Raw genomic sequence first — 20,798 nt, 5'->3', positions numbered from 1 at the left:
AAGAATTAATTTATTTCAAGGAGAATATGTTCACTTCAATTTTTACGTTTTTCAACTCTTAAATTCAAGCGCATCTTGTGAAATTGAAGAGAACCTCATTTGAAATGTTTTGTTTTTCTTCATTGACTATGACGACAGTAGCAAAGGTTCCATTGTACATAAATAGTCAGGAAAATAGGATTTGAAGATGCTATCTTACGCACTCAACTTAAGTTGCAAACATTGCAAAGCCATTGCAAAATGTAATAATAACACACGACCGGTACCACAACAAAGATCTTTTCAATAGCTTTTATTTTGATTACCAAACTTTAGGCTTTCAGATCCGCCCACAAGACAAACTCAAAGTTTGGATGGATTAAGGTTGCGTATTGCGTTTCAGTCCACTGAACCAACAAAAGGCCATGTTCTTCAAGTTTTGTTTTCCACCGGATATGATTTCGATCTAATGCGAGGTGCAAACGATGTTTCAGTTCATGTTTCCCTGAGATATTGTATATATGTCAGTATAGCTTAGACAAAAATAAAATAAATTATGTCTACAATCCGCGGACTGCTAGTTTGCATGCGTAGTGATTTTATTACGCCAGTAGGTTTTAAATTTCTCATACAATATTCTTTTTTTTTTTAAAGGACCTAATTTCTTAGTGAAAATACATGTGAAGATCTGAACGAAAACAGGTTTCCATTTCCCTAAAATCAGTCATATTGAATTAATTTACCCAAACTGCCGTATGAGCGGTTAAATGTTTTTATATTCAGTAAATATTTCTTTGTTAATCAAAGTATACAATTTAAGCCAAACCTGGCAGTAATATTAAATACCACCATTTTTTCTATGGAACAGGCTGGATAACAAGAAGTTTTATTTTACATTTATATACAATTTATGACGAGACCCTTTTTCCAGGAATACTGAACAGTTCCTCCTTTTCAACCTGTGCTTTTAAAATCCTTCTTGCTGGCGAGGAATCGGATTCCGTGTTTAAGAAATGTTGCATTATCTTATCCGAATTACGCTCTTCGGTTGAGAACAAATAAAGCCGGAAAAGCGATTAACGATCGTTATGCAAATTTTAAAAGGTTTTCAATGATTAGTCTTGAGCACTGTATACTGTATACTGACGAAAGCTGACACGAAAACTTTCTGTGCTATAAACAATAGTAAATTCTGCGAAGTCATGTCTTTTTAGCTGGATCTGGGAAGGAAGTTTGGCATGCTCGGCTGACTTATCTCCGAATTAATGCTGTACAGATACACAACGATTGGAAGCAAATAAAAACAAAACAATCTTATGAATCTATGAAATGCAAATAGGTGGCGGGTATTCTACGCTTCTGGTAACAAAAAAAAAATCATTACAGAAGCGTGTGCCTTTACTAACATCTGCCTGTATATAAACAGTTTTTAAAAAGATATAGGAATGAATTGAGAATACGTTGTGAGTGTTGCATTTGAAGACCAAATTTGCATCCGACATTCGCAGTCTATTTCCGCATTCAAGTAAAACCCAATTGGTGTTGATTCGTTTCATCCTTGAAAGCAAAATAAATTCACTAACAGGCCAGGCAAGCAAACAACTTAATCAACTAATGTTTGGAACAAGGCAAATTGGATTCTGAACTTTTTTTTTCTCTGGAAGGTGCTAAAATACAAGGCTAGTAATTTTTTTTCTTATTTCGAATAAATTTTGATGCTAAACCAAAATAAACCAGCGTACAAAAATTACAGAACAAATAAACAGTACTACAGGAAAATACAGTTCGATATCGGCTTCAGAATATCACAAATTTAAGGGATTTATTTTGAACAAATTCGTTCAGTGTTAAAAATAAACCAATTGTCACATAAAACACTAGTACTCATTTGAATGGTCGACATCACCAAAAGCAAGAACCACTTTGGTTAACCGAAGTATGACCAAGGGCACTGGCGTATAAATTAACTAAATGCTACAATAGTACCCTCAAAACGGTTCTCATTTTTTAATCACGTACTGTCAACATAACAAACTTGGCCATTGAATTACGTTCTCTAGAAGCATAAGGCACCACAGGAAATAACTGACTCAACAAACGGCCTCACACTATAATACGGAATTAATGCAGAGGATTTGAGCCTTTCAATTCACTTTTTAACAACCTCCCATCAGCGAGCGATGTCGATCAATTAGTCCGTGTAGAATTCTCCTTTTTCGGCCATGAACATTGGATTCTTGTGCTAAAATTATACTTTAACTTGAAAATTTCTGTTATAACCTTATAGATATTTTATTTGCGAGCGAGCAAATGGATGGCCAAACTACATAACTGTATCTTTCCGGCGTCCATCCGAGCTGTTGTACTTGAAAGAGTTCCGGCTTTTGTAATGTTAACAGCCGCAAAACGAGATACATTTATACCATAACAGAAAACAAATGTCAGTGCTGGATTATATTTCTAGATTTCCCAGGTTAAAAAAGACTGAGATATTAGTTCATCCATAATCGTGTACCTCAAACAAGCGACTTAAATGAAACTGTAGGATGAATTAACAACGCCACTCCATACTGAATTCGCTTTGAAGATTGCTGAAATGAGTTGGCCAGGAAATTTACGTTTCCACGTTTTTGAAAACATACCTTGTTGTTTGAGGGATACGGTTTCAGTCGAAAGCTCTCTTCACTCGCCGCCTCCTTAACTTACTGTCAGCTCTTTGACGAACATTTCGGCGTTTTTTGAATATGAATAAGTTAACGCGTTTTTATTGTTTTGTTTTATTGGCAGAAAGTAAGTGCTTCCTTTTGAAGGACAATATAATCTATTTTTTGCGCGCGATCTTAATGAGATAAAGTTGGGCTCGAAAACTTAATATTCCGAATTAAACTCACAGCATTGGCAAGATAAACGGAACCAGGAATGCATGACTCAAATTGAGAATGTATCTACAACAAAATTTATAACAGTTTAAATGATGTTTTTTGGACCTTTTAACATCGTACAAGTCGCTGCTATTCATTTGTCGGTCAATAAATTCGCAATACATAGTACCTTTTATATTTTAATCCGCAATAAAACATACCATTGGTAGCTTATACAAAGGCGAAACAAACGCTATGTTTACAGTTATTAGTATCCTATAGACCTTTAATGAACCTTGCTATTGAAATCGCTGTCGATGCTTCGTGAATAGTGCCAGTTCAGTGTTCAAAACACTCTGCCGAAGCCGTGAGGTAAATTAAATGTCGCAACTTTGACATGCTGGTTTCGTAGAACAGGAAAGACCTTAATATCGTCAGACTGTACTTTAAACATCTGCCCACGACTTTGCGAGACATCCTTGTTCTGCCAAAATGTATCAAGTCCCCTGATGGGGGGTGGGTGGTTATTTGTTGCTAAAAAAAATAATCTGACAGCCGTGGGAAGGGATAGAGTTTGAGATCGAACATTTCATTAACAATTTTTCTCAGTCTTATTTCGTTACTTTGGTTTTGGACTTAAAAGTCACTACCTTGTAGAAGAAAATGCTAAATACATGATTCGATACTTTGAGGAGTATACCGGGCCTCCGTGACATCATTATTCATTAACATATCCTAATTACAACCTTTGGAAAGATACTTTAGTTTATTTTTGAGCGATTGGCAGTTCATAGAACACTAGAGACTATGGAACATAAATAATTACTGTCGAGTACCACGTCCAATTCTCGCCGGACCGTCCCACTCTGATTGGCTGAATCACCCTTCGATAACAGCAATTACACTTCCCTTAAGCACTAATTCATATTGATGAATGTAACACAAGTCGATCCAGCCAACATTTTTTAAAATAATCTCATTTTAGAGTGATGGCTTTCGTGTGTCGAAAGTAATTACGTTTGCTTTACTTCGCTCTGTGATTGGTTAAGAAATCTCGCGCCACTTTTTCAACCAATGAAAAACAAAACAAAACCGAAACTAATTGCCGCTTGCTCGCCCACGATTTCCCGCGCTTTTAGCGCCAGTGACATGTATTTGCTTCGAGTTCTAATAGGCTCATTGCGCCGTTTGCGTCTGTAGTGATTGGCCGGAGTAATTACTTTAATTTAGTGTTAGATTTACGATACTCAATTAAAAATTTAGCTCCTCCAAACAAGTTATTTATTTGCAAATCAGGGACATCCAAGGAGAAATACTAAAAATTATCTCCTGTGTTTCTAGGTCGTTTTGTGTCCTTTCAAAAACGTATCTGTGTCAGTTTCACCTGTTCGGATACATATCAGCTGAAAATTGAACTTACGGTACACAAAGTTTTAGAGAATGAAAACCTGTTCCCCGAATGTATTGAGCTTTTATTGGCTTTAAGAAAATGCTAGCTGACCTTTCCTCAATAGCATTTGTAATGAAATATTTGCCCCTTCGAAAACGAAAGGAAATTTTTTTTTTCGGTGTTACGAAGTTTTGAGCTGATCATGACATTTTACCGAAGAAAAGGCTTTCCATTTTCTTTAAACTAAATCTGAATTTCTTCTAAACAGATATCGACCAAAATGAACCGCTATTTGAAACATACAAGTTATGTTGTCCCTTGACCAAATTTCATATGACATACAGAAATGAAATTTCCGCCGTGGTAAAACGACAGATGAGATATTCAAATTTTTCAAGGTATATTTATTTATACCAGTTTTCCTGTTTCATGTTTTATTCAATGTTATAACCTCACAGACCCACACATTTCCTTTCTTATGTTAATTTTCTTCCCGTTTTATAATTTTAACCATTTTTTCTTTTCTTTACGAAAGTGTTTGTTAAAGTCAATTTAGTTCTTAAAAGTAATGTCAATAACTAGTAAGGAAAAGATTGGTCATTTTCTTTTTGAAGGTTTGAGCGAGTTGGCGTTGCAATTTTGTAATATTTGCCATCAAGGTATAAAATAGTCTTCGTCATCAACAGAATTGATGTGATATGATTCCTATAAAACAAGGTTAGCATACTTTGTGAAAATATTGTTCGCCGGCGAGCCTTAAAACTCAGTCAGATTCTTTCTGCGATCACTTTCTCAAAACCAATGAAATTTGTCAATAGGACATTTTAGGTAATTTACTTTTGAGGGATTCAAGAGTGTAAATGTTTATACAGACAATTCAATAGGGAAAGATATTAAGTCTCGCTGTTATATTTTTAAATTTAAAAAACCCGCGCCAAACGGTTCCGATTACAGCGAATACTGCATGTTTAGCTCTATATTTTTGTCTATATATTGAATGTGATAATTCGACATGAGATCGCTGCAAGGTGTTTCCTTGGTGAAATCTCACCTCAAAACCTCGTACGTATCACTGATAATAATAATTGCTTTGTTTTCCGGTTGCGGAACAGAATGGCGTTAAGGGTGCGAGATAAACCCAGCTAGAAATTTCGGAAAGCTAACCATAGCTCCGAAATTCAGGACATAATAGATTTGGTTCGCTAAAATTTTTCTGCATCTTGAATATGCAGCTACGTAAATAATTCAAATTCACCTGTTAATTTGTTCAAATAACCCTCATAAAGATACTACAACGATCTTGAAGGCCAAGACCGGCATATTAGCTATTCTGATTACATCTCTTCGGGTAGATCTTAGAAAAAACAGTTTAAATTCAGGAATTGTTTAATTTTGTAATTTTGAATTAACTTCAGAGCCCCGGATCTCGAGAAGCCATCCAACTAGTCCATTAGCGTCCGTTGTTCACAATGCCTTCATTTTTCAAAATTAGACTTTCGATTTATCCTTTTTTACCGCAAATTCGTTTAAACAGGTAAACTGTGGCTGCGGTCAGCTTTAGCCCTTAGTCCGAAGCCACAAAACCCAATACAATCGAAATGACAGGTTTTTCAAAATTCGTAACGCCATCAAAACGTGTATTACCTATTAAAAACTACATGTCATTATCTTTTTTAAACTCGCAATTTATCAGTTACTATGCTACTACTTCGATTCGACCACTTTAAACTGAATCAATACAGATCACGTATAGAATAACTATATCTCTTCATTTAGTGCAGCCTTCAGCTTCGGTTAGACATTTCATGTACCTAGATAGAACTTCCATTTTTAATTGCGTTATTTGCTGATATGATGCGATATCAGTCTCATATATCAATTGAGACAGTTTATGTTGAGTTTGTTTTCAGTTATACTTCCATCATAATACAGTCATCGTATGAGAGAACTAGATATGTTGTTTATCATATAAAAAGTGTGAAGCGCGATTCCTTACCTTCGGTACCAACGAGCTCGAGATGGCTTAAACGATCCAAACCAATTCTACCAATTTTCAGTGTGAAGTGTTGCAAATATTGATTCTTTTCTCCGTCTTGAACCTTCGACAAACAATTAACATAAGTCTTTCATAAGCTGGGATATCATACTATTAATAGATAAAGGTTCGTTTCCTTTCATAACTGAGCTGGGATATCATACTATTAATAGATAAAGGTTCGTTTCCTTTCATAAGCTGGGATATCATACTATTGATAGATAAAGGTTCGTTTTTTTTTTCCAGCGGAAATGTGAGAGCTTAGCATCCGCACCTTTCGTAAGTGATATTTTTGTGTAAACGCTTTAAACTATAAAACATTTTTAATTATCCCCAACCAGAAATAGGCGGCGATAATTAGATTCCTTTGTTTGAAGAAAGGAAATTTCAGATTAAAAGCGAATCTGTCAAACAACATTTATAGACATTAATTTGGTTTGTGGCTTTTTGTAGGAATATTTACCGACTTGTGAAATGAAGAAGAAAACTTTACAACTTGAATGCAATTAGGCCATGTGTCATGTCTCCACAGAGGACGCCGAGTTTACCTTTTGAATTGTATGAAAAAACAAGCATGTTTAATAAGGAACTGTTTTCATAAGTCGAAGCTCAGTAAACTCACACGAACTATTTACTTTGACCTTATCCCCGGAGGAGATGGAGGGAGGGGGGGGGGGGGGGGGAGAAGAGGTACTCGATCAAGTTTTATGCAAGAAGGCTCTGCCCAGATGATTAATCTTTTCCTCTTTCGCATACCAACTTTCACGAAATTTTACCTTTTTTTACTTAAATAAAAGAAAACACACTTGTGCACCTACTTCTACGGAAAAGCAAAGACAGCGGAATAGAAATGAATGGTTAGTTTTTGCAACCGTTCGGTTCACCATTTATTTGGCGACCCTGTAAAATACTAGCTAAATTTTCAATTTTTGGATCCCGCAGGAACACTATACGTATAGTATTTCATCCGGGACCTTATACGGTTGTTCTTCGATCATAACACAGTCATCGTATTAGAGAAAATAAATATGTTGTTTATCATTAAAGAGAGTCCCTTTTGCCGTAGTTGGACCACTGGCTATTTGGATATATTATTTCTTACCTTTGATAGCAAACGAGATGGCTTTATATTAGAATGTGTCGCAAATACCCAAACTAACTCAACCAATTTACCAATATTTACCGACTTGTGAATGAAGAAGAAAACTTGAATGGAATTCAGTCAAGTGTCATGTTTTCCCGGAAAAGTTTCTCATTTTTCAGCTGTAGACCAAAAGTAATTAGTGAGAGTAGTCTCTATTTTCTTTTAGACTAGACAAAACAAAAGTGACACAGAGTTTACGTTTTTTATGATAAACAAGGAAAAAGCAACTGTTTTCGTACATAAGGTCAAAACGTCGCCTCCCATCGCTTGATTTTGGAACCCATGCTGCGTCGGCCACTTTTCTATAAGACCCTCTACATGATAATGACCCTTTAATGGTAACACAGCTGTAAACAGAAAAACGGTTCAATGAAGTCACAGCGATAAACAATCACACACCACCTACTGCCTTCAATTAAGAGAGTCGAAAATTCAAAAAAAAAGTTGGTTGGCGTCAGTCAAAGAAATGCTGTGGAAATTATTTACAAATCTGCCGACAAAATTTCAAGATAAGAGAGCCAAGAAATATGACAATTCTACCCACCAATAAAGAGAAATTAACTAGGCTGTTTTCCGAGACACTTGAAGCGAAGAGAAAAGGTTTTTTTTTTTTTTTAATTAATAATACAGTATCTTCTAAACGATGCCCTATCTGTTAGACAAACTGGCTTGGAAATCAACTTTGATAGAGTTTGATAAAGTCAGCAACGGATAAATTTGGCGCGGACGTCTTGGCAGTTTTTGTTGATCATAATTTTTTTCCGATTTCAAAATAATTTTGACGATTTTCTTTGACGTTCACCAAAACGCACCTTTATCTAACTCTCAGTGTGAAGATAGTAGGTGACGTTTTATTGTAAAAAACGCAAACAACGAGCGCCATAGCCGCCATCTTGGATTTTAATAGCAGAGGAACATTGGGGAGAGTCGAAAGTCTGACCAAGAGGGTGGGTATCCCAGCTCCCTGAGATTTTGAAAATCCAACATGGCGTTTACGATTAACCAAGATTCTGACACTCTCGCGTCCCCTGAAAAAAGGACTGCATTGCAGGCTAGAAAACAACTTTCGAAACAAATTCCTAAACTGGTTGTGTTATCCCATACTACGGTACAGTAATATTAGAAGGGTGGTCATTAACAAAAAAAGGTGTTCTTTCTTTCAGTTTTAATTTCCTAGTAATAAGCCATAGATTTTTCTTAATGAAGAACTCATTCTGTTTCAGTATTTATTACACCCATTTTGGAATCACTGGTGGTCCTTGCAATCTGATTGGCTCACAACAGTGCGATTTATTCACGAATCGCACTATTTTTTGCCCTAAATTGAATACCTTTTTTAGCCCATCAAAATAAAAAATGAAATAATAATAACCAATCAGATTTAATGGCTCACATGTACTAGCCAACTGTGTGCTTTCAAAATGGATGTAATAAAATGGTAATTGTACTTCGTGTCGTGCAGTTTTGGGCTGAAATGATACTTGTGAAATTAAAATCTCGCGTACGATTTCAGACCAAACTGCACTCCACTCAGCTCAATTACCATTACAAGTAATTTAATTCTTGACACCGCTTTTCAGTATTTCTGACCCAATCAATGCAAGAAAGGCCATCGCAGTCATGAACGCGACGCGACTAAGGGAGAAAGCGTTAAAAAAATCAAGCTTTCAACAATTCATCCTCCACAGGTATATTACAAACTCACAAAACGACGAGGGTAAGTGTTGAAGCCCTCTTTCCAGTTCAGTGACGCTCTGTTTGATATCTCGCCCTTTCAGCAACTACGAGATCAGACTTGGCCGTTAACCCGTCCCCAAAGCTGGTATTGAAAACAGGCGTGACAGGAATCAAGCACAATTGACATTTTGATAGGCACGGATACTTTTTACCTCTGTTAATGACCCTGGTCGATAGCACAATCGAGGAAATGAACATAAGTTCCCAGCACTTCAAGCAATATTTCTGTAGGACCAATTCAATTAACCCTTTAAGCCCCAGTAGCGATCAGCATGTTATTTCCCCCTACAATATCACTAATTGATGAAGCACACGGGTCATGAGAATAAAAGAAATGATCACAAAGATAAACTGCCGTGATTGTTAAACAAACTCTCCCAAGTAATCCTATAAGAATATGGAGAGAACAGTATGAAAAATGTGCACGTTGATACTGGTAATTTAAGGGTTAAGTTCACTTGTCTGTAGCTAACTGGGCCTTTGTACTGTTATACACGCACATGCAAACTCATTAATTATTTTAAAAATGAGTTCGACACTGTCTTAAACGAGTATTATTGAAATTACTTTTGAACAGTTTTACCGTGTTCTTGTTTTGTGTGTGCATACCAAATCAAGGGCCCCGCTTGTAAACTACAAGTATAAATTTTTAAAAGGTTTTCTTCAATTGTCCCCTGGAATCTCTTTGCATTACACAGGACGAAATCTGTATATTGGTGAAAGTATTCAGTTTTATTATTATTTCAATTGTTGTACCTTTCTCACGCTGTAGACTCACACGAACTTATCATAACAAAAATAAAGATAACATACAAACAGCGGTAACAAACATAATAAAACTTGCGCTGTCAGTTGCGCATTTTATGTAACTTGACGTTTCGGGTTTTTTTTAATTTCTGATAAAGCTACGATGACTCAAGAACAGAAATCTTTATAAAAAAAATAAAGATACTCTGTAATATTATAACGCTAATGTCTGTTTGTTTGCTTGGGAGTGGGGCTGATAATTACCTAAAGTTTAGGCTCCGCCTGGATAATTAAACCTTTCCCCTTCCACAAGCCAATTTTAACCAAAATAGAAGCCCTTTTACGTAAATAAAACAAAAAATTGTCCAGTCACATTTATGATAGCTCCATGGCAAAGCCAAAAACATAGTAATATATTACCTATCGTTACTGGTACGGTATAGAACGTCAGAAATTTACGCTTAGTTTTTGCGACCCTTCATAAGGGCGCGTGCTTTGACCTCTTCTGGAATGAGAATGAACACAGGACCTCACACAGTGGGAATGATCAGAATTATTGGAATTTAAACCAATAAACGACCGCGACCATTCCGAAGCATTTCGGAGCGTCTCCTCTTTTAGAATATTTCCAAGAAATGAAATTTTTAGATAAACGTGTTCTTATTTTACCGGTAAACGTTTCCGGGTTATTTTCAATTTTCAGTTAAGTATTTCTTTATGTATTTATTCAGTGCATCTCTGAAAACCTGAGCCAGTGACGAAAACACCCTGACTAACTACCATTTATAACACAATTCAAACGGATTCTGTTCTTTCTGGAATGTCATGGAGTAACCATTCTACGACTGATTTAGGAATGACAATTAGTATTTCAAACAACCACGCACAAATGCTATTCGTATTATCGCCTGCTAAACGCAAATGGTTCCCAAAAATACTTGCCTTAATTATTACCCTTTGGTCCCCAGCCTATTTCACTAACCTTTCTAATTTCGTAAAAAAAAACGCCCCCTCCCCCCAAATAAAAACAACCAATAACAACGTTCCTGCAAATCGTTTGCTGAAGGAAAAATCGTGTACACTAATACAAAGCTTTTGGTTAAGACAAAAACAATCGGGCACCTCCCCCACCCCCCCCCCCCCCCACCCCCACCGCCCCTTAAAAATGGTCCATCCCTTAGTTGCATAACACAGTAAAGAGGCTTTGTTATGTATCACGGTATTAAGAGCATCATGGGTAATCGGGGCGATCATCTGACATAGAAAACAAAAAGAAATAATTAAACTCCGTTATTTTTTCTCTTGCATTTTACGGCCATACATTCCCTGTAATGAAAATTACAGAAATATATGGGAAAAAGACCTTTGGGAATTCAGTAACTATTTTCTTCGCTGAAATTGAGTCTATCCTTTCTTTGAACGTGTGTTTTATGTTTGGACCGGAGAACGTTACAAAAACATACCTTCGAGAGATTTTTGGCTTTCAGTTCTCACACAAACCTTAACATTTTCCGCCATATTGTCTCGATTACCCATGACGCTTTTAACACCGTGATTGAGGTCTATTTCCTGCACTTTGAGTTTTCGGTGGCAAGCTACTAAGTGTTCACGCATTTTATCAGCACTGTAAACGGCAATCGTTATTTGCCGCTCAATTAGTTCACATCGGTAAAAAGCACATTAGTCATGCTTATACCACAAGATATCACCCGAATTATCAACGTAACGACAGTATCTCCCGGTCAACCACATAGCCTTGAAAATCGGGGTGTCGTCCCTGTAATAAAACTCACCCAAAGCTTTTTTCAAATACTCTGTAGCTTCGACCGCGTGATAATGAGGCATATATGAGAAGAGATGGTGAGCGATGTGAGTGTCTCCGATATGATGAAACACGTGATTCAGGATACCATAGTTACGATCCACAGTACAAAGGGCGCCTTTCAACCAGTTCCATTGCTTACCTCTGTAATGAGGAACAGCAGCGTCGGAATGCTGCAAATCAGTTATAAAGACCAGCCAGAAGTTAACAATGAGATACGGGATGATATAGACCTTCAACAACCACGTGAAGGAGTTGAGATACACCATGTATCCAAGAAAACCAATCCAAACCACCAGCGCAATGTCACTGATAACTACATCTCTGTATTCCCTGTCGCTGAATATAGGACTATTGGGATTGAAGTGGTCCGTGTGAGTGTGGTATTTTCTTCCCGTGACGTGAAACAGCAGATACGCAGGCCAGCCAAACAAGGACAATTTCAACAGACATAAGACGTTCCAAGCGGGTGAAAGGGCAGTTAGGGCTCCTTCGTTAAACTCGGCTTTCGTACTGGGTACAAAGACTTCGTCACGGTCCATGTCGTTAGTACCGCGGTGGTGCTTTGCGTGACTTATTCGCCACGAATGGTAAGGCACTAGGAGAGGCGTATGTAACACAAGTCCGGTCACGTCACAGACCGTTTTACTATCGGAGAACGAGTAATGGCCACACTCGTGAGCTAACACCCAAATCCCGGTACACACGCAGCCTTGACAGATCCAGTACAGCGGCCACAATATGTAGCAAGCCCATGATGGTAAGTAAGGATGGTTGAAATAACCTGTGCAGAGAAACAGCAACCAAGCCACGCTTACATCCAAAGCGACGTACGAAAACGATTTCAAGGTTGAACGCTCAAAACAGTGAGCTGGTATGGCGGCTTTTAATTCCTTCAAGGTGAACGGCGGGTCGACGGTGGGCCGAGGCTCCTTCTTAAGTGTCTCGTAACTCGCAGGCATTTTTGCGTCAAAACAGATTCTTACCTAAATCAGTGAAAAGACCGCGTCTTCGCCGGTGAGAATAAATTAAAGACGACTTTAGTCTGTGTTATAATGTCAGGTGGCTGCCCACTGTGGTCGCTTTTTTCATAAACTTTCCTATTCACGACATGTTAGCCAATCAGAATCGAGAAACTGCCCGCGTGTTTCTGAAGGTCGCGTGCATCAAGGTCGTTCAAGGTGAATCGTACGGCGAATAACCGAAAGGAATCGAGGTTATTTAAATTTAGTAATACTATGGAATAAAAGCGGCGAGAATAAGGTAACTAGCACACAAACATATTGATTTGAGCGTTGTAGTTTACGATATTCAGAAGTATTACATGAAACAAATAAATGAATGAATATTGATATTTTGCATTGCGTAACGAGCTGACAAGTGATTAGTGCGTGATTATTCAAGTCGCATCAGCATCACTGACAGCACTCGTTAACGTTTCGATCTGCCGTCGCTCTTAACCTTTTGGGTCAAGAGTTGTGGAAACAAAACGAAACGAAAACTAGGTAAAACACGAAAACTCAAGGAGCACCACTATGAGCTTCATTTAAAAAGTCAAACCGACGGATTAAATCCAAAGACTGAAAAGCTAAAAGCCATCTCGGCTCCGCGGCTGTAGAAAATTTTGGAATTCAGCATTACAACTATAGGACTATAGAGTCTCATTAACTGACTCAAGGGTTGAATGATTCCGTAGACATCGTTGGACTTCATCCGAAAACGCAACAATCAGGAATGATATCACAAAATTCATTGAAGATTCACGGTGTAGCTTTGAAAGAGCGAGGGTTTATATTTTGTCCGCTAAATGTGTGAAGTCTTAGTGGGCCACCTTTGCAAAACCAGGAATCGTTATCCACCCGATATGTTTTTGTTTTTTGTATGTGTTACCCACTAGAAACGGAAATAGCTTCTTGCCGTTCTTAGACTAAAAGTGTATTTTAAAAAGTAAATTTTCAAATTCTGTCAGTTCACTCATGGTTTGAGCTTCAATGCATTTGTCTGGTGGCGTTATTGTTGTTCACGTGTTCATCACGCCTACATGTAAAGCGCTTGATTATCCTATTCAACACAGCAAAGACGAAGATTAGTGAAAATCTTGGAAAGAGGCTACTTGACGGGAATTGTAAGGCATCGTCTAAGTGGTAGTTCTTTTCATCTCTCATTGTATTGAATTAAATAATGCCGTCATCACCTGATTTCGGCCGAAAATTCGTCCAATTTTACCGCTCAGATTGATGCTCCCGCGTGATAAGGGAATAGTTATCGCTTGATTATTTTATTGTTCTCAATACATAATTGATGCAATCCTTTCAACAGTGCAGGCTCTATCGTACGTAGTAGAGAGCATTAGGGTTAGAGCGAAAACAAAGGTCAGCGAACCCCTAAAAGAAAGGCAAAAAGAAAGGCGCTCCCTTTTCAGGGAGTGTCATGAAAGTTTGTTTTGTATTGTATAGATAGGGGGAGGGGAGGGGAGGGGAGGGGGAGGGGCCCTTTCAGCTTCCCAGTGTTCGAAGTTTCCACTGGCAGAAGCCCGCGAAAAATTAAGGAGGGGGGGTGGTGAGGAAAGGGTCCGCTTCACCCTGTGCAATCAGAGTGCCTGGTGAAAGGTTAATTTAAAGTAACCCTGATAAGAGACTGTGCAATAATTATCAGGAGGGGGGGGGGGGGGGGGCTGAAAAACGAGAGGGGGGGCATTACCTAAAATTGCTGCCAAGATAGGGGGGCTCAAGAGTAAAATCACTCATTTGAGTCAGGGGGGGCCTTAAGTTTTATTCGAAATGTAAATAAAGTTAAACGCAATAAAAGATTCTCAATACAGGCCTCATGATACTGACTGTAACAAATATCAATACGAACAGCTGTTAAACGATTATTGAAAAAATTCCATCAAAATGAAAAGATAACTAATTAATTTTAACCCTTCTTCTATTTAATTAAGCTGACCCTATGTAAAGCAAAAATCATGCACTTGTTTTTCAGCATCCCCGGCCCCCGTAAAACAATGGGAATCAAACGGATCTCGTAGACAGGCGTTGTCGGTTTTTGATGTGAATAAAAGTAATGTTTCTTCATCGACTGAATCGATTTGCTGAATTCCATACATCTCTGGCTCATAACAAAGTTCAACAGGCTCTCCTCCCAAGGATCTAAATATAATGCAAGCCCTTTTTCGTCCGTTATTTGAAGCGTTCAATCTCCTGTTCTTTGATTTTTTTTTTCTCTGCTCCTTTCTCTTTCTGGCTTCAGAAGTTTTGGATTTTGAGCCAATGTGGTAAGCACCCCGGTACTTAGCAAATGCTTTGTCTAAATCTTCAATCAAGCGGTCAACATCCTTCTCGATACCAGATGTTACATAATAACGTTTGTCATTATTGTAGCATGACAATATACAGTATATTACAGTATCATGACAATATAAAAGGTATGTACTTAAACGCATCTATGGTAATGGTGGCGGCGAGGAGTGAGTGCGTGTGTGTGTGTGTTAGTGGGGGGGGGGGGGGGTGCGACGTTATTTTTAACATAACAGAGGGGGGCTTAGAACTAATTTTTTAGTTTTGGAAGGGGGGGGGGGGTACTGTCTAAGTTTTTGCTAGATAACTCTGGGTTTACAGCCCCCCCTCCTCCTGATAATTATTGCACAGTCCCTAATCAGCTAATCCACCTTCGTTTTTCTTTCTTTCTTAATTTCCTTTTTTATTTGTTTATTTTTATTTACTTTTTTTTTACGCATGAGTCTGGCCGGGTTTGCGATCGCAATCCGTACAAACAAGATCACAAGCTGTCAGTAAACTGAACAAGTAACTTTTTAAGGATCATGAGACCGGTGGAGAACACCTTCATAATTCTTCAGTCTAATGTCGTTAAAAGTTTCATATTCAAAAGATTCAAAAGTACTCGTAAATGGTCGACAAGTCTTTCATAAAATTAAATTCAAGGCTGATCGGACAGCTAAAATAATTTTATTGCCCAATATACATAAAGGAGGCTTCAAATACATGAAATGAAAGAAACACATACGTTTATATATTGTTTATACGACTGCTTACGGTACTCCACCAAATATAAACACATGCAAAGATAATTTTACAACATCATAATGTCGGCGTGACAGAAACTTCCGTTATTCTTGCCAGAAAACTCAGTAAAATTTTAATCAGGTCAATGATTATAAAGACAAAAACCTGGAATGCTAACAATACAGAATATGACAGATCTTTTCGGCGAGTAAACACAATTAGCGACACAGCTGACAGTTCAGTTGGTATAAATAAAAGGGAAATTCCCTATCATAGCCTCGCATGCCGTAATTGGGCAAATTAAAACCGGAAGCGAATTAAAGGGTCCCTCCCAACCAGTGTGCTTTGCGGGCGATTGTTGTTGTTTTTATCCGGGACATTGATAAGAATGATAGAGAGTGAGCCGACATCTTATCGCGCTATAATTTCATCGCGTCGAATTCGAGTCGAATGATACACGTATAAACTCTAGGTTGAGAATTGAAGCATGTCCTCAATTCAAGGAAGACCATTGAATAGGTATGGTTCGATTATTCGAGAGGAATCCGATGACGAGATGCCACAACAAGATGATCTGGCTGTTAAGCCCGCCGCACACGAGAGGAAACGGCTGAGCTATCTGCCTCGCGAGGCATTTTGCTCAGCTCTTTCCTCACGTGTGCGGCGGGCTTTAGCGTCGAAACCCGCATGGTAAGTAGAAACTCGTTTTTTTTCTTCCTCGTGTGAGAACCCGCTTTTATGAGGAAAATATTGTGATTATAGTTCCATTTTATAGAGAAAAAAAGCCGTAATCCTTGTAGGTGACAATAACTGCAATTTAACTATGTATGCATGATGTATTGGTATGCTTGTTCTGCTGGAACGTTTCACCATTCAAGACTTTCGAAAGCAAATACTGTATTCACGTATCTCTACACATGCATGTGACTTGGTCTCTGAAATTTGTAGGCGTTTATTTTTGGAGATGTTTATTAATGCTTGTTCGCATGTAGACATGTCACTGCAAGAATACTTGCAGAAGAAAGTCTGGAAGGACAAGAGGTTGTGTTTGCCGTGACAACGGTTTGCCCTGTTCTGCGAACTGCGATTGTGGTCCAGAAGGAAAACCTTGCTCGAACAGGAGAGAGATCTCTTCCAATGCTCCAGCAGCTGTTGCTCGACTTCCTAGCAGTGCTTTTGACAGACATCAAGCCGCAGCAGCCAAGTCTAGAGAAGAAATTGGGGTAAGAAATGCTGCCGAGACAATGTTCATGATTGCTGTGAATAACAATGTTTCTCAACCTCAAATTTCTTCGCGAATTGTCAACAGTGGATGAATTTCTCTATAACTGTTCCCAAGGTTGCAATTCTTCCATTACGTTTAATCATTGCTTCAATCGTAAGCAGTGCATGTACGCAGTATGTATTCTGCTTTCCTCAGTAGTAGAAGTAACACTAAAAAACTATGAAAGACTTACTATTTTTTCAAGTGTATTGTTCCGTTTACTTTTTGAAGCCCTTTTTACTTCCTTCGTGTATTTGTTTTTGTTTTGTTTTTCTCTCATACCGAGAACGTATAATACTGCTTCTGTGTTCACAATGGAATGGTATATTTTTGGCCTATCAAAGTTTGTAGTGTGTTTTGGCACCACCAAAGGTAACACTTGGGGTCTTCAACTGGTAAATGAATCTTCACACTGAAACTCAGTTCGCTCAGTATGCTATGTTATATCTTGAAGCAGGTGACATGATCAAAAATGGGCTTTTCAATTGTAAGTTTCTTGCTTTGCTTGCAAAACTTCACTCACAAAATACTGGTAGCTGATTCCCTTCAATAGTTTAGACCCCACAATCATCCCCTCACTCGCAAAAGATAAACATCAATTTATTTTGATTATTTTTAAAGGTCTTCATTAGAACAATCACCCCAGAGGAAAAGGACCGTTTGCTTCTTGAGTTGCTGAGCAATGGACGAGGCAGTTTGGATTATGCAAAGAATTTGATTGCGGGAGATACAGCTCACCCCAACCCTGAAGGTCCACCCGAGAGTGAACCACCAGAGTGGTGTCTCTGTGGGGTGTGCAGACTTATGCCAACACCAGAAGAAAACAAATGTTGTGGAAAACGCACATGTGTGACCTCTTATGAACTGTTTCAGAACATTTGTATAGACAGGGAAGTGTTAACAGTTGCAATACGTGCAAGATGTGACATAAGGGTAGAGGAACCCGATTACGCATCTAATAGCTTTCCAAAAGCTGCATACCGCCAGTTTATTTTATGGCGTTTTGGTAAACTGGGCCGGGGAAACAGAAAAGTTTGCCCAGCTTGCACAGTTAGGATTGTAAGAGAAGCATACCAAGCTTTAGATGGACAGTATTTAGGATTTAGAAGATCATAGTATTGTTTAAGGACAGTGCCTACTAATACAGAAGTATTTTTGCACGGTTTATGACTATGAGGGAAAAGCAGATTTTAGCAAGGGCTATTGGAATCCAAATTGAAAATTGAGCATGGTTCCCCCAATTTTCTTTTTGGATACCAAGAGCACTTTCTAAGTTGTGTTTTCTCTGCATAGTTTTAAGCCACAGAAAAATATCCCTGTATTAGAAGGCACCACCCAAAGGAAACCCCAAGTATCTTGAGATGCGCAGAACGTGTGCACAGTACTAAAAGTTGGCACCGTCCTTAAAATTGCTTCCTTAGAGGACTGCCAGTTTTCACTTGAGTGTCCTGACATGAAATCCAAAAGTTGAAGTTGCTTATATCTACTACAAAGTTAGAGTATTTTAGGGTGCAATCATGGAAACCAACGATGACAAATACAATTTTTATCAGTTTCCAATCAAATCAATTATTGTTGTGTCTACTCTTGTTATTAATTATTGATAGTCTTCAAACTATACAAATAACTGATGTTCAGCAAACGCAGGATCACTTTCAGTCACATTTTATTGGAAAGCCATGTTCGTTCATCTTTTGGAATAAAATAAGTATAAAATTATAGTGTATGTACATATATTTTCATGGAACACACTAAGCTAAGGCAGAAAACCAAAGTTAGGGAACTAAAGCTATTAAATTTTAAAAACAAAAGATTAAGATACATGTACTAGGTCGAACAGATAAGGAGGTTAGGGTCTCTCTAGGGAAACTGTGATGCTATGTCAGTGGGGTGTAAAAACAAATGTTTTATCATTGGAATTGATAACTTAAGGTAAATTGGCCACTGTAAAGGGATTTGAGTGTTGATGTTTTGAGGTTGAGCCTTTCCTCACGCTCAAAACAACAGCACTTAAATCACTGGTGGCCCAATTTACCTTTAGTTGTCAACTCTTTTGATACACCAAACACCTGTCATGAATGTAAACGTTGCAGGCACACAATTATTCCTTAGATTTAAATCTTGAAAGCTTGGCCTCCACTAAGTCTTTTGTAGCAGGGGGTTCACGCATGGCTATCGTAGGAGCAAGGTTCTGTGGGTTGGTGGGAGAGACTTCTACATGACGAGCTATAGAGTTGTTGTCATCTGCACGGGCCTGGAGAATTTTGGAGAGGAGAATGTCCCAGTATTTATACTGTTTCTCCTCTTTCACGGGCACAACATGCCAATTCTTTGAACGCTTGCTGTAAACTCTCTTGTATCTTCCCTCGACCAACTCTCGAAAAGCATGGAAGTTATGGTCCAGTGCTGCAAGGAGGATTCTGTACAGGAAAATCTCATATCTACACAATAAATAACAATAGTTTCATTATTGATTTAAAAGGACACTCTAATCCTTCCTGCACATGAAAGTTGTTCAAAAATAAGGGACAGAGTATACCCCAATCCTTTCTGAAAAATATCTGTGCACATATTAGGGACTGTAGCACAAAATAATACATTGAATGATCTCCCTTTCTGTACATGACTTAAGGCTGGTAACAGATAGAGGTTTATTCTGACAGTAATGTAGAAATAAATCTATACTTATAACAGCCAATGTCATGTAACAATGTAATTTTCAGCTCTTAAAAGTTGTGGATTAAGAACAATACAGTTTTTAGAATATTCCTCACAAAAATGCAGAAGTACATCATATGAACAAAAATTATAAATGTCTAAAGTAATATGTACTGTTGGCAATTATAACAAAATTATATAGATTGATGTCATCAGTACTAGCCAGACACCAATAATGTCCAAATGGTAAAAATGTTGACTTCCACAAGCACTACAACACCATGATGATAATATAAATACATGTAGCATTCAGACCCAAAAACCCTTATAGAAAGTTTTCACTCTTTCATGTGCAAGCCCTGAAATTAGAGCTGTGTCAATGCTACAAAGTTTATACATATATAGCGTAATTATAGAACTTACGCAAATCCTATCCGTTTTGGAGCATACTTTAGGACCATGGAATTGAAGCTTTCTAACTTGCTTGTATGCCTGCAATTAAACCACAGTAAATACATTTTTTTAGCCCACCCCAACCACAGAGATCAACTCAAAGTTAAATCATTATCTTGGTGACGGCAGCATAAAAGAACCCAGTATTGTGCAGCTGAGGTTTCAAAATTAAATTCCTTCATAGGAAAAAAGATAAACAGATGTATACTCAACAAAAACCTTGATTACCTGAAATAGACATAAAACTTCAATGTCTTGAGCCACTGAGGGTCATAAATGACATCTCTCATAGCTTGTGCAGCTTTTGATTCCTTTGAGAGATACTCTTTTCCTTCCTCCAGTGGTGTCAGGGGCCCATGGCTGCACTGTCCATCAACCCATTCATGCTCATTACACACGTGATGCATAACTCCTAACCACATGTCCTACAACAAACACTCAAAAATAAATCATCTAAAAATAAAATTTCAGGGACAATTGCTACAGTCAATTGACCCTACCTTTAAGACTGTCTCATCTCCATTACAATTTTCAGCACAATGCCAGAAATGATTGCGAACTGGCTCAATCCATTGCTTTATCCCTTCACATCCTCTTGTCTTAGCTGCCTAAAATAAGCAAATCAAAGAAAGAAACAACTCTAGTATGGGTAAAATAGCCATGTATTCAGCAATAACTAGAAATAC

General features: G+C 38.0%; 5 protein-coding genes across 8 annotated transcripts in view; 2 read left to right on the top strand and 3 right to left on the bottom strand.

Annotated features, from left to right (window-relative positions):
* The window catches only part of LOC146448538 (uncharacterized), an 11,406-nt gene extending 5,042 nt beyond the window's left edge, over window positions 1–6,364 (bottom strand). The window contains exon 1 of one of the 4 annotated variants that reach the window (XM_085102489.1): window positions 6,227–6,364. The gene's annotated coding sequence lies outside the window, so the exon portion shown is untranslated. Of the gene's footprint in view, window positions 310–2,621; window positions 2,936–6,226 lie in introns of those variants that run through there. The other 3 variants (XM_085102487.1, XM_085102486.1, XM_085102485.1) reach the window with 3 other exon arrangements.
* Window positions 6,365–11,073: 4,709 nt separating this feature from the next.
* Window positions 11,074–14,083, bottom strand: LOC146448537 (uncharacterized). The gene has a single exon (XM_085102457.1). It carries the CDS (start codon window positions 12,675–12,677, stop codon window positions 11,574–11,576), a length of 1,104 nt encoding a protein of 367 aa, XP_084958583.1. The 5' UTR covers window positions 12,678–14,083; the 3' UTR covers window positions 11,074–11,573.
* LOC146448534 (uncharacterized) overlaps window positions 12,359–20,798 on the top strand; it is a 27,016-nt gene continuing 18,576 nt past the window's right edge. Inside the window, exon 1 of the mRNA XM_085102455.1 lies at window positions 12,359–12,475. The gene's annotated coding sequence lies outside the window, so the exon portion shown is untranslated. The remainder of the gene's footprint in view (window positions 12,476–20,798) is intronic.
* LOC146448536 (uncharacterized) lies at window positions 16,225–18,496 on the top strand. The gene is made up of 3 exons (XM_085102569.1): window positions 16,225–16,317; window positions 16,730–16,960; window positions 17,623–18,496. The coding sequence occupies exons 1-3, from the start codon at window positions 16,225–16,227 to the stop codon at window positions 18,115–18,117; spliced, it is 819 nt and encodes a 272-aa protein (XP_084958695.1). The 3' UTR covers window positions 18,118–18,496.
* Window positions 18,651–20,798, bottom strand: part of LOC146448535 (uncharacterized) — a 6,275-nt gene continuing 4,127 nt past the window's right edge. Inside the window, exons 7-10 of the mRNA XM_085102453.1 lie at window positions 20,613–20,720; window positions 20,341–20,537; window positions 20,083–20,151; window positions 18,651–19,442 (exon numbers count right to left, since the gene is read on the bottom strand). Coding sequence (XP_084958579.1) covers window positions 19,103–19,442; window positions 20,083–20,151; window positions 20,341–20,537; window positions 20,613–20,720 — 714 coding nt within the window. The 3' untranslated portion in view covers window positions 18,651–19,102. The remainder of the gene's footprint in view (window positions 19,443–20,082; window positions 20,152–20,340; window positions 20,538–20,612; window positions 20,721–20,798) is intronic.

This window comes from Pavona decussata, unplaced genomic scaffold, assembly GCF_977016875.1.
Source record: "Pavona decussata unplaced genomic scaffold, jaPavDecu1.1 SCAFFOLD_912, whole genome shotgun sequence".
In the NCBI taxonomy this organism is placed as follows: Eukaryota; Metazoa; Cnidaria; class Anthozoa; order Scleractinia; family Agariciidae; genus Pavona; species Pavona decussata.
Note: the sequence above shows the minus strand (reverse complement) of the source record. Positions and strands in the feature narration are given on the sequence as shown.